Here is an 11,226-nt window from a genome sequence, read left to right on the forward strand (position 1 = left end):
CCTTCTGGGTGATTCTCCTCCATTGTCGGATTACCAAGGTTTCGTTATGCAAACAAATCGATTTGTAAATCTGAATGCTAAATCTTATAATTGGGTGGCCGTCTTCATGCTAAATAACACATATTTTCATACTGAAACAAATCGATTTGTACCTATCCACCTTCAGGGTGTCGAAAAATAGTTAGCACGATTTGTTCTTATGAAGGCCAAATATTTCAACGATATGTATTTATGAAGGTTAAATTTCTACAATGATTTGTACATTTGAAGCATGAATGATTTATACATTTAAATCAATAGCGATTTGTACATTCAATGCAACAACAATTTATATGGTTGAAACAATAATGATTTAATGAAACTACCATGATTTGTACTTAAGTTTGATAAATCGTACACCAATGTTTACGTATAAAAGCAAATGTTACAACAATATGTACTTATAAAGGTTACAATTTATACAACGATTTGTAAGTTTGAAGCAGGAACAATTTATACATTTAAAGCACTAGTGACGTGTATTTATAAAGTTACCTCGATTTGTACTTAAGTTTGCTAAATCTTACAACGATGTTTACTTATGAAGCCAAATATTGCAATGATTTGTAATATTGGTGATTGTTTAACGAATGAAATAATTTATATTATTATATACTTGGGGAGGCGGTTGTAACATATAATGATGCGATTAAATTTATGTGTTGTGCAGGTTAGCAATGTCTAAAGCTCGTCAGACAAGAAATCCCCAGTCGTTCTATGGGATGACTATTAGAGAAGTTATCCGTCAGTCCCATCTATATGAGCGTTATGAAAGGTACCAAAATATAATGAAGATTGAGAATGATAAAGACAATGCGAATTGTATTATGTGAAGGATTATTCATCAGAGATAGAGGCTGAAGAGAAAAGGAAGAACTAAAGATGAAGAAGAAGAAGGATGACGAAGAGAAGGAAAAGCAAAGGAAGAAGGAGGAGGAGAATGAAAAGCAAAGGCAAAGAAAGAAGGCGGAGGAGAGGGAAAGGCAAAGGAAGGAGGAGGAGAATGAAAAGCAAAGGAAGAAAAGAAAAATGAAGGAGGAGGAGGAGAGGGAAAGGCAAAAAAAGAATAAGGAGGAGGAAAATGAGAGGGAAAGACAATTGAAGAAGGAAGGAGGAGGAAGAGAAGGAAAGGCAAATGATGAAGCAGAAATATTTTGAAAAGCAAAGGAGGATAAGGCAAATGAAGAAGGAGGCGGAGGAGAGAGAAAGGCAAAAAAAGAATAAGGAGGAGGAGGAGGAGAGGGAAAAATAATTGAAGGAGGAGGAGAAAGAGAAGGAAAGACAAATGATGAAGATGGAAGAGGAAAAGAAAAGGAAGAAGCATCAGGATGCAGAAGAGAAGGAAAGGCAAATGAAGGAGAAGGAGAAGGAAAAGGAGGACGAGGAAGAGAAGGAAAGGCAAAGGAAGGAGAAGGAGGATGAGGAAGATAAGGAAAGAGAAAGGAAGAAGCAGGAGGAGGAAGAGAAGGAAAGAAAAAGAAAAAAACAGGAGGAGGAAGAGAAGAAAAGGGAAAGAAAGAAGCACCAGGATGAGGAAGAGAAGGAAAGGAAAAGAAAAAAGCAGAGGAGGAGGAAGAGAAAGAAAGAAAAAGGAAGGAAGAAATTAAAAAGCAGAGGAGGAAGACAAATAAGCAAAGAAAGGAAGAAGTAGAAAAGCAGAGGGAGGCAACATAGCAACAAGAAAGACAAAGGATGGAGGGAGGGGATGAAGATAAGAAAAGTGTGACCAAGGTATGTAAATTGATCATGTCTGTCGTGATTTACTGTGATAGGTACTACTATGACATCGATTAATGCGATAACGATTACTGTGATAGGTATTACTATATATAGTGATTACTCTGATAGCAATTACTATGTATAGCAATTACTATGTATAACGATTACTGTGATAGCGTATGTGCAACGATTATTTATAGCGATTACTATGTATAATGACATGTAGAAGTACAAATGGGATTGATTTACAATTGATATGAATAATATGCTATTTTGTATTATAGATCAGTGACTTGTAGTTCTGTTGTGGTATGGTCAGCTGAGTGCATATCAGAAGGATCGACTACGAAATATGCACTTCGACGGCCTTCTGGACCAGCATTATTTTGAAACGTGCTGGAATACCATGACCCACTTGGGAAATAAGTGGAATCATCAGACGAACACATTCTAGTTTGCTTCTTTTGAGATCACCATGACCCTAGAAGATGTGGCGCAGATTACTAGCCTTAAGTGTCATGGAAGTGATGTCCTATTATGAGATTCAAACTATAACGCAAGGAAAAAGTGCACGGCCCCTCTAAGAATGTTAATGGACGATTGAAGTCAATGTATTTTAGGTGGAATCAATTCCACATCGATGAAAATTTCTTATTTTCGTTATAAATGGGAAGGCTGGTATGCTACATGTGCATCTGAAAGAGTTGGCCAAGAGTTGCGAAACTTCCTTCTTTATTTTTTTGGACTTACTTTATTTTTCGATTATTATGGTTCAAGAATAAGTTACTTATGAATGCAGTTTCTAAAAGACTTAGATGAAGTCGACAACTGGGCATGAGGTGTTGCTATGCTCGCACACTTGTACAGTCAACTTTACTGTGCCAGTAAGGGTATGAAAACCGTCGGGGGGTTTTGGCCATTTTTTCAGGTATTTTTTTATTACATATTTAATACTTTTAGACTAAGCTCGTTGAAGGTTGTAGTGTTACTAATATATTGTTTTTGTAGGCCTGTGAGTGAGAGCATATTATCGCATTGCGTCCTCAGTGTGGCCCTACGATTTATGATTTTTCAAAGATCGGTCGGTGGGCTAGAATAAATATCAAGGAGGATAATGCTAAGTTCATTTTAGATGGTCTATAACTAAATGAGGTAAATGGTTTAAAATCGTTTACAATTGTTTCAGCATTTATCATTCAGTAGTATAAATCATTGAAATGTTTAGTATTCTTAAGTAATCATCACTGCAGGATTTTGTCTTCGTTAGTATAAATCGTTATCGCTTTAGCATTTAACTTTCAATACTGTAAATCATTGTAATCGTTTGCATTCTTAGTAATAGTCATTGTAATATATTTAGCACTCGTTATTATAAATAGTTTTAATATTTAGCATTTATTAGCATGAATAATTGCCTATACCTAAACCATAATCTCCAATGTACAGGTTGTGTAGAGACTGTATGAAGATGGGGAGGATGAGGACCAAGAGCTTGTTGCTGAAGGTGTGAGACTGTCTAATTGCAATATTTGGTTGTTTAACAATTATGAAGCCGAGTTGCATCATGATAGTTGAGTTCTCCTACAATCTAGCTTGGGACAGTCTATCCCAAAGAAGCCTGTAAAAGTCAGAAGGAAGATGAATAGTGGTGGGGCCAGGAACGTGAATTGACACGAATGTTATAGGGAACAATTGAATAGCTGGAACAAAGGAGGTGTCCGTGCCATAGCATATGATTATAAAAAACGACAATATAATCCCAACTATTTCCAAAAATATTAAGAACTCATGCGTCAAAATCTGGAGATTGAGAATATTAGGAACCCATGCCTCTCTCTTGTCCCCCATCATGTCGCATCCCAGTATAGAAAACATGTCAATCGTCTCCCTCTAGCTACAATAATGATTACCTCAGTAATAGTACACGATGAGGAGCGAGCACAACTTACAAAGGAGAGTGTAGTCTCTAGCACAAGATTCGAGATATTGGAGAGGGAGAATAAAGACTTACAGAAGGAGGTGAGCAATTGGGGAGACAAATGCAGTCACTGGTAGAGATGATGACCAATATTTATAATAAGATTGAGGGAACCAAGAGGCCATCGAGGATAGAGAGTCTACCAAGTAAAAGAAAGAGACGGTTTGTATGTCATCATTATTCATATGAGTCGTCAAGTGCCACTGAATAAATGATAGCTATTCTTTTTATCCCGATAAATATTTGTTGTAATTCTATAATTCTTTATTATAATTTTATAATTATTTTTTATAATGTGACATTATTTAATTGTTTAATTCTTTTTTTAATAAGTGTAATACACAAGTGCCACTGAACAAATCATTGTAATGTTCAGCTTTCATAAATAAAAGTGATCACATTTATTTTTTATAAGAGATCGTGATTGGCTTGCAACCAGTTGCATATAAGAGATCGTGATTTATTTTTTTATACAAGGTGTTCTATCACGATCTGTACAACCATCCCACCTAAACCCATCAAATAATCAAACTAAATTTGTTTGAATATCCTATTGTGATTTTCCTTCATAAGCTTTGTCCTAGGGAATGATACGTTTCATCGCGATTTATATAATGACATTTGAAAAAGGCAGAAAAGAAAAAATAAACAAATCAATATGATGTTTAGACTTAGTAAAGAGCAAATCAAGTTAACTTCACCGATGCAGACCTCATTGTGTATATCACTCTGGGACAATATCTGATATAATGATTCAGATACAATACATGTACAATGATTTATCTTATCGCGAATTACACAATGACTGATAAAAAGTGAAAAGTAGAAAAAAAAAATTGTTGAAGGTTATAGTCTTACTAATATATTGATTTCATAGGCCTAGGCGTGGGAGCATATTGTCGCGTTGTGGCCTCAGTGTGCCCTGCGATTTATGGTTTTCCAAAGATCGATCGGTGGGCTAGAATTAATGTAAAGCAAGATAATGTTAAGTTCATTTTAGATGGTCTGTAATTAAATGAGGTAAATCGTTTATAATCGTTTTAGCATTTATCATTCATTAGTATAAATCATTAAAATGTTTAGCATTCTTAAGTAATCATCGTTGTAGGATTTTATCTTTGTTAGTACAAATCGTTATCGCTTTAGTATTTAACTTTCAAATACAGTTAGTGTATACAGATCTGCAGGTCGTATCAATATTTTCATGCCCAAAGTTACAAGGCGTGTATTGAAGCATTTTACATCGTGTTCAAGCTCATTCTGTCTAAGACCGTCTACAAATAATTCATATTGTTCCATGAAGCGAAATATTGTTAAACATGAATACAGGGTTTTCTTCTGTGTGGCACGCATAGATTCAACTCTTTGTGTGCTTATCATACCTGCACAAAAGTATTGTCTTTCATATGCTAATGCCCACTTCTGTTTTTCTGCATATAAATTTTGTAACCACAGACAGTCTTCAAGGTCGTACATTTGAATCATTTTCTCCCAATCAGACATAAAAGTGACCTCGTCTACGCTCTCAATTACACACCTTATAAACTTTTTGTCAAACCCTGTCTTCTGATTAAATATGTGTCCTATGTTCTTTGCTGTATTTTGAAAGATATGCCATGAACATTGGCGATGATGTGCATCTGGTCACACATGATACACTGCAGCTGCAATTGCATGATCACCATCTGTAAGTACAACTCCAGGTTGCTTTCCATTCATTTCCTGTGTAAATACTCTGAACAACCACTCAAAGCTTTCCTTGGTCTAGTTATATAAAAAAGTGTCGCCTAATATACAACTCTGTGAGTGATGGTTCACTCCGACAAACTGCGCAAATGGCCATTGTTCAGTATTAATCTTCACTGTCGTATAAAAAATAAGCACATCATTGAAGCATTCATAATCTACTTTTGACTTTGAATCTGCCCAAAACATATTCACAACATATCTATCTTCATTCAGTTGCATTGCACTAAAGAAACCAAGGTCAATGCTTGATTTCTTCTGTAAGTGATCAACCAAAAAACATATTTCTCCATTCTTCATGTTTATTGTCCTCTTCCTTCTCAAGTGGTTTCTTAGATCCATAGGTATGAATGACACATTCTCGCGACCACCATCTATGTGCGCGGATAAATTATATGTCTTCCTTGTTGCAATGCCGACACTATCAGCTATTTCAACAATTGCAGCATGTGCTTCAGTTACTTTACGATGTGACCTTAACATAGGAGTCATAAATTGAGCAGATAAATCATGGTTATGATCACTGATTAAAGTATGAACTACATATTTCCCATTCAGAAGTCTTCTTAACACCATTCTCGCTGGACATCCACATCTTGAATCTGACTTGCTCCTTATTGGATTTCCACTTGACTTCTTTCAACCTTCCTTTGAACAAGCATATGTCTTTCTCACCCCGACACCCTGTGCATTTTTTGATCAACAATACCTTCTAACACTGAAGCCAAATTTTAAGGCATAATTATATAAAATTTATATGCAGCATCCTCATTATTAAACTACATTTCTTCTACGAGAACAGAGTCAGGTGTACTATCATGTACATTTTCAGTGCCTGCACCTTTATTAAGTATATTGTCACAATCGTCTACCTCATTATCGAATTGTATTTCTTCTGATGAAACATTCAAGTCAAGAGTGAATCCAATGCCTGCACCCTTCTTATCATGTGCATTATTAGTGCACATGTTCACTTCTTCAGGTGTGTCATTAGTACAAATATTCACTTCTCCATAACTTTCCAATGATTGAGATAAATCGTCTTCATTACAGCCAGATGATAAGCTCAACACTGTTATAAGCAAGATATTAATTTGTGATAGCCAACGCATATGTTTACTCCGATTTATTCAAGATACATATAACAACGGATACCAATAAGGTTAAGTAAGTTAAAGAAACGATTGAATAAATCACAATATAAAAGCAACAACGATTTGTTATTTGCTTATACTATGCATCGAGTTGTTATTTATCATGCCAATAAAAGAAATGATTTGTCGTATATGTGTGTTGATGATAGCGATTCACGTGACAACGATTTAATTATATCTACGACATTGTGAAGCGATTTCAATAAAAATCACTAAATGAGCAGCGATTTCAATACGAAAATCGCCACTGCAAGCGCACAACAATGTAGTTCCGTACACACATTTTAAAATTCTTTCTACAAATATCTTACAAATCGATACTAGAAAATACATAATATCTTACAAATCGATATGCATATCGTATAATATATTACAAATCGATACGACAATTCAACATAATAGCTTACAAATTGACACTACAAAACACATAATATCTTACAAATCAATATACATATCGCAAAATATATTACAAATAAATATAAAAATTCAGCATAATAGCTTACAAATCAATATTAACAAACAAAACAATATCTCACAAATTGGTAGTATGTTACTACAACTGTGATTTGCGATACATTGCATATACTGAGTGAATGGACGATACCGGATGGGGTAGAGGCCCTTCCTCGCATCTGTAAACAAGCATTCTTGTCAACAGGTCTCAGTGTCTTATAAATATGGTTAAGTTTTCAATAGTCGAAAGGACAAGATGCACCTGCAATAATAAAACCACGCTTTAATGGCACTCACAATGGCATACGTTCTTCAACAATAGCATGATGACATGGAAAGGTACTCACGATGCCTTAATGACACTTGTTGGAATGTTTGTGTGTCATTGCTTTCTTCCATACTGCCTAACGACAACAAAAAAGAAGAGAAGATTGTAAAAAGAGATTGCCAACAAATGCCCCTATGACGCCCACCAATGATTGAACCAGTCGATCGCGAACCCGAGAATGTTTTGTAACACAAGCTGAAAACTAAGGTTGAAACCTAGACTCGAGACGACGACAAAGGCTGCTCCAACGTAAGTAAACCATGGTAAAGGTGCATCATCAAAGGGAGCTCCTGTTACAGCAGATGGCGCAAAAGTTTACTGCGTAGGGCAAAAATGGAACATTTGGACTTTGAAGAGTTAACATCATCATCGACTTTCTGGATGAAGGATATTTTTGTCTTTTTCTTGAACCGTCGTTTCCCTTTTTTTGATTAATGGAAGACATTTTTGTCATTTTCTCGAACCGTCGTTCATGACGAGAATAGTAGGAAAGGGTAATTAAGTCTTTGCAACCACACCGGACTCTGATGCTAAGTGATGCCAACACACACGGGAATACGAGCCCCACGTGCTTATATATGTGACGCTCATTCGGACCCCGAACACGCTCTATAGCAAACAATGCGTCTTCGGAGGAGAACACACAAAACCCTCTCGAGGCCTATGCTGGGCTGTTACCTTGGGCAGAGAGAAGATGCCCATGTGAATGAAAACCTTGACCTCCAAGGCCCCCCACCCCATTGCCCCAACCCTCCTTGGGGCTAAAGTGTTGTAGTGCCTGATTTTTTTTTATCATCAAAATCAACAGGGTTGCACAAGCTTGTATGAGAAGTACAAGCTTACAACGCGTGATATCATAATTCATCCTAATTTACTGTGGGCCCTCACATTTTTTAACACATGTAACCTCATCGTGAGGTAAAAATTCCATGGTAGTTGATTTCTTGGAAGGTGGAAGTTGTGGATCCGAGGCTTATTAAGAGACATAAACACTCCTTCATGGTATCATAATAACTTTTCCCGTTCCCATCGTTAAACCTTTCATATATATGGGGATCTATGATAATCATTAGTTTGCAGTCAGTTAATCAATAATGAGGATTTTAAAAGATACAATTATGCACAGTGTTTAGCATCTTAAAGAGAACTATACCAGCATAATGTTTGGGATCTTGTAGTTAACAAATCATTAATAAAAGAATAAGCAACTTTAACAGTGATTCAAGATTTACAATAACGTGACTTACCACATTAATTAATACCCCCCTTTCTCTCACATTCAGCTCTCATGGGTAATATCAAAGATCGGCCCTCTATGAGGAATCTGAGACGTGGAGGCCGGCTGAGCCGGCGAGGTTTGTGCTGACCTACTGCTTATTTTTTTGGCTTTGCACAAATTATCTGACAGCTAACATTTTAAAATAACAAGTATATTAATTATGGAATCAAACAGACAAGCCAGTGGACTCTAGCCTCTCGCCCTATATATATATATGTATCCGCCGCCGCCGATCAGAGTGTATACATCCTCTAGAGTTCCCCTCCCTCCTTGTGTTCTGTCATTTGCTATATTTACATGAAAGAGCAGACCAACTCTCCCTTTCCTCGTCTTTCAAAGAGTTTGTTTGTGGGGTGAAGTGATGATGGTAGCCTTGAGATTATAAAATAATAATCTCCTCTACCCAGTTAAGGGGGGCTGCTTGGTGTTTCTCCTTCTGTCTTCGTAGGGTTTCCATCATGGCTAATCTTTCACAGGAGTGCTTAAATCATCATGACATGGCCCTCCTTCATGGTTTCCCTTTCTCTGGCCAATCTCTTCAGGACATTGATCAGTTCCCACTTGACTATTTCAGCCTGGAGAACCATCAATTGTTGCCTGAATTAGGAGAGTGTTCAGAGAACATTGTGAGCAACTTCTCCATCTGCGATCCCTACTCTGCTAACAATGCTCGTTTCATGATCAGTGCCATGAATTGGTCGACCAAGCAGAGCCTCAACTTCGATCCTGACTTCAGCCAGTGTGTTTATTCCAATGATGATCGAATGGTCAGTCAGGAGGACTACTTGGAGTATCTCACTTTCGATCAGTGTAACGATCCAGTTGTTGCCGCAGCCAGGTTCAGTGCCGGTGATTCTCAGCTCGTGGCGGACTCCGGCTGCATGGAAACGACGTCGAGTTGTTACGGTTCGGTGAGCAGCAAAGCTGGAGATAACTCTCGTGGGGTGGAGCAGTTCCAGTTGTTCTCGGAGGTTGATGATGGCGAATACTGCATTGAGAGTTTTGGGTTGCAAGAATCACAGACTAATTACAACAAGCGTCCCTATATGGTAAGTTGTTTATAACCCAGTACAGAAGTACTGTATTTTAACATATAGAAGCATTTTCTATTCGTAAGACATTCTAAACGAGTGCTGTGATTGTTGGAAATTGCTGCAGGGAGGTGAAATAACGGAGTCTCCATTAGCAAAGAAGCACTGTGCTAGTAGCACTTCACCAAGGAAGCCTAAGCCAAACTCATCTCCATCCAAGGACCCACAGAGTATTGCTGCAAAGGTACGTAACAAGTGTATTCTTCATTTCTCATATTAATCCTCCCATTTACAGCAAATTGTTCTAATAACTACATATCCTTATTTGCAGAACCGAAGGGAAAGGATCAGTGAGAGACTGAAGATATTGCAGGACCTAGTGCCTAATGGAACCAAGGTGCTCTTTGTTGCATTTTTTTCTTTCATTTTTTGATGTATGATATAGATTTAATGTTGCAATATGATTATCAGAAATCTGAACTAGGTTGTCTGAATATGTTGAAACAGGTAGATTTGGTTACAATGCTAGAGAAAGCAATCAACTATGTCAAGTTTCTCCAGCTTCAAGTAAAGGTAATTAATGAACCAATCTGCAACTCTTTCACAGTGAAGAGCAGGAAAAGTTTATGGTTACTGTTTTTTAATTCATATATTAGGAGAGTTATAGATGAATTCTTACTAGTTTTTTAACTCATATATTAGGAGAGTTATAGATGAATTCTTACTATGAGGTAACAATGGACATGCAGGTTCTAGCGACAGATGAGTTCTGGCCAAACCAAGGTGGGAAGGCACCAGAGGTTGGACAAGTAAAGGAAGTGATTGACGCCATCCTCTCTTCCCACAGTGCAGCTAACAGAAAAATTGAAGGTGATGATTGAACTGAGTCCATGCATCAATCATTCAGTCTTCTAAGTGTGTGTACTTGGATGGCAACAACCACGGGTTGGTAGCCACTATTACCACATAATTACCCAAGTTGACAAGGGAACTTGAGAATAAAATATGGAATGTAGCCAAATATATATCGTTCTTGGTGAAGTTCTGAGCAAGTGACTCCAACTGTTAGCGAAAAGCTGTGTATGAGTTATGGTTTGCCTTTAGATAATGAAGTAGACAGAGCCTTTCCTATTATGATTACTGTTATTGTTTTTGTTAGTTATTATTATTATTATTATTTCTTTGTGGTTCATTCTTCTAATTAAGCAAGCAAAGGGACACCCGTACCAACTAATCCTAACTGCTCAGCAGTTGGAAAATGACACGAGTAGTGGCATGACTTTTGCGGCCCAGAAGTTCCAATAATGGCAAACGTGGCCATTCTGATGTGCAGTTTTTATATGAAGCATGGATTGCCTTAATTTAGGATTAAGAAATAAAGGTCAACTAGTAAGTATGGTTTGTCTTTAATGGCAGCAATCTCTACTATAAAGGAGCTTAGACACACATAACAATGTCAGAATCACGCGGCAAAATGTTATCTAAAGGACCAAATTGCA

The 11,226-nt window shown here is 37.1% G+C and overlaps 1 protein-coding gene across 1 annotated transcript; it reads left to right on the forward strand.

Annotated features, from left to right (window-relative positions):
- Positions 1 to 9,154: 9,154 nt before the first annotated feature.
- On the forward strand, positions 9,155 to 10,608 carry LOC149841466 (uncharacterized). Its single transcript, XM_090005274.1, has 5 exons — positions 9,155 to 9,745; positions 9,855 to 9,971; positions 10,059 to 10,124; positions 10,235 to 10,300; positions 10,477 to 10,608. Exons 1-5 carry the CDS (start codon positions 9,155 to 9,157, stop codon positions 10,606 to 10,608), a joined length of 972 nt encoding a protein of 323 aa, XP_089861400.1.
- Positions 10,609 to 11,226: the final 618 nt, after the last annotated feature.

Source organism: Nuphar pumila, chromosome 4 (assembly GCF_984573655.1).
Source record: "Nuphar pumila chromosome 4, dmNupPumi1.hap1.1, whole genome shotgun sequence".
Taxonomy (NCBI): domain Eukaryota; kingdom Viridiplantae; phylum Streptophyta; class Magnoliopsida; order Nymphaeales; family Nymphaeaceae; genus Nuphar; species Nuphar pumila.

Bases quoted from the DNA above. Each gene is read 5' to 3' on its own strand.
- LOC149841466 (XM_090005274.1), top strand. From the start codon at position 9,155: ATGGCTAATCTTTCACAGGAGTGCTTAAATCATCATGACATGGCCCTC. The intron at 9,746-9,854 runs GTAAGTTGTTTA...AAATTGCTGCAG, and splicing joins ACAACAAGCGTCCCTATATG to GGAGGTGAAATAACGGAGTC. The intron at 9,972-10,058 runs GTACGTAACAAG...CCTTATTTGCAG, and splicing joins CACAGAGTATTGCTGCAAAG to AACCGAAGGGAAAGGATCAG.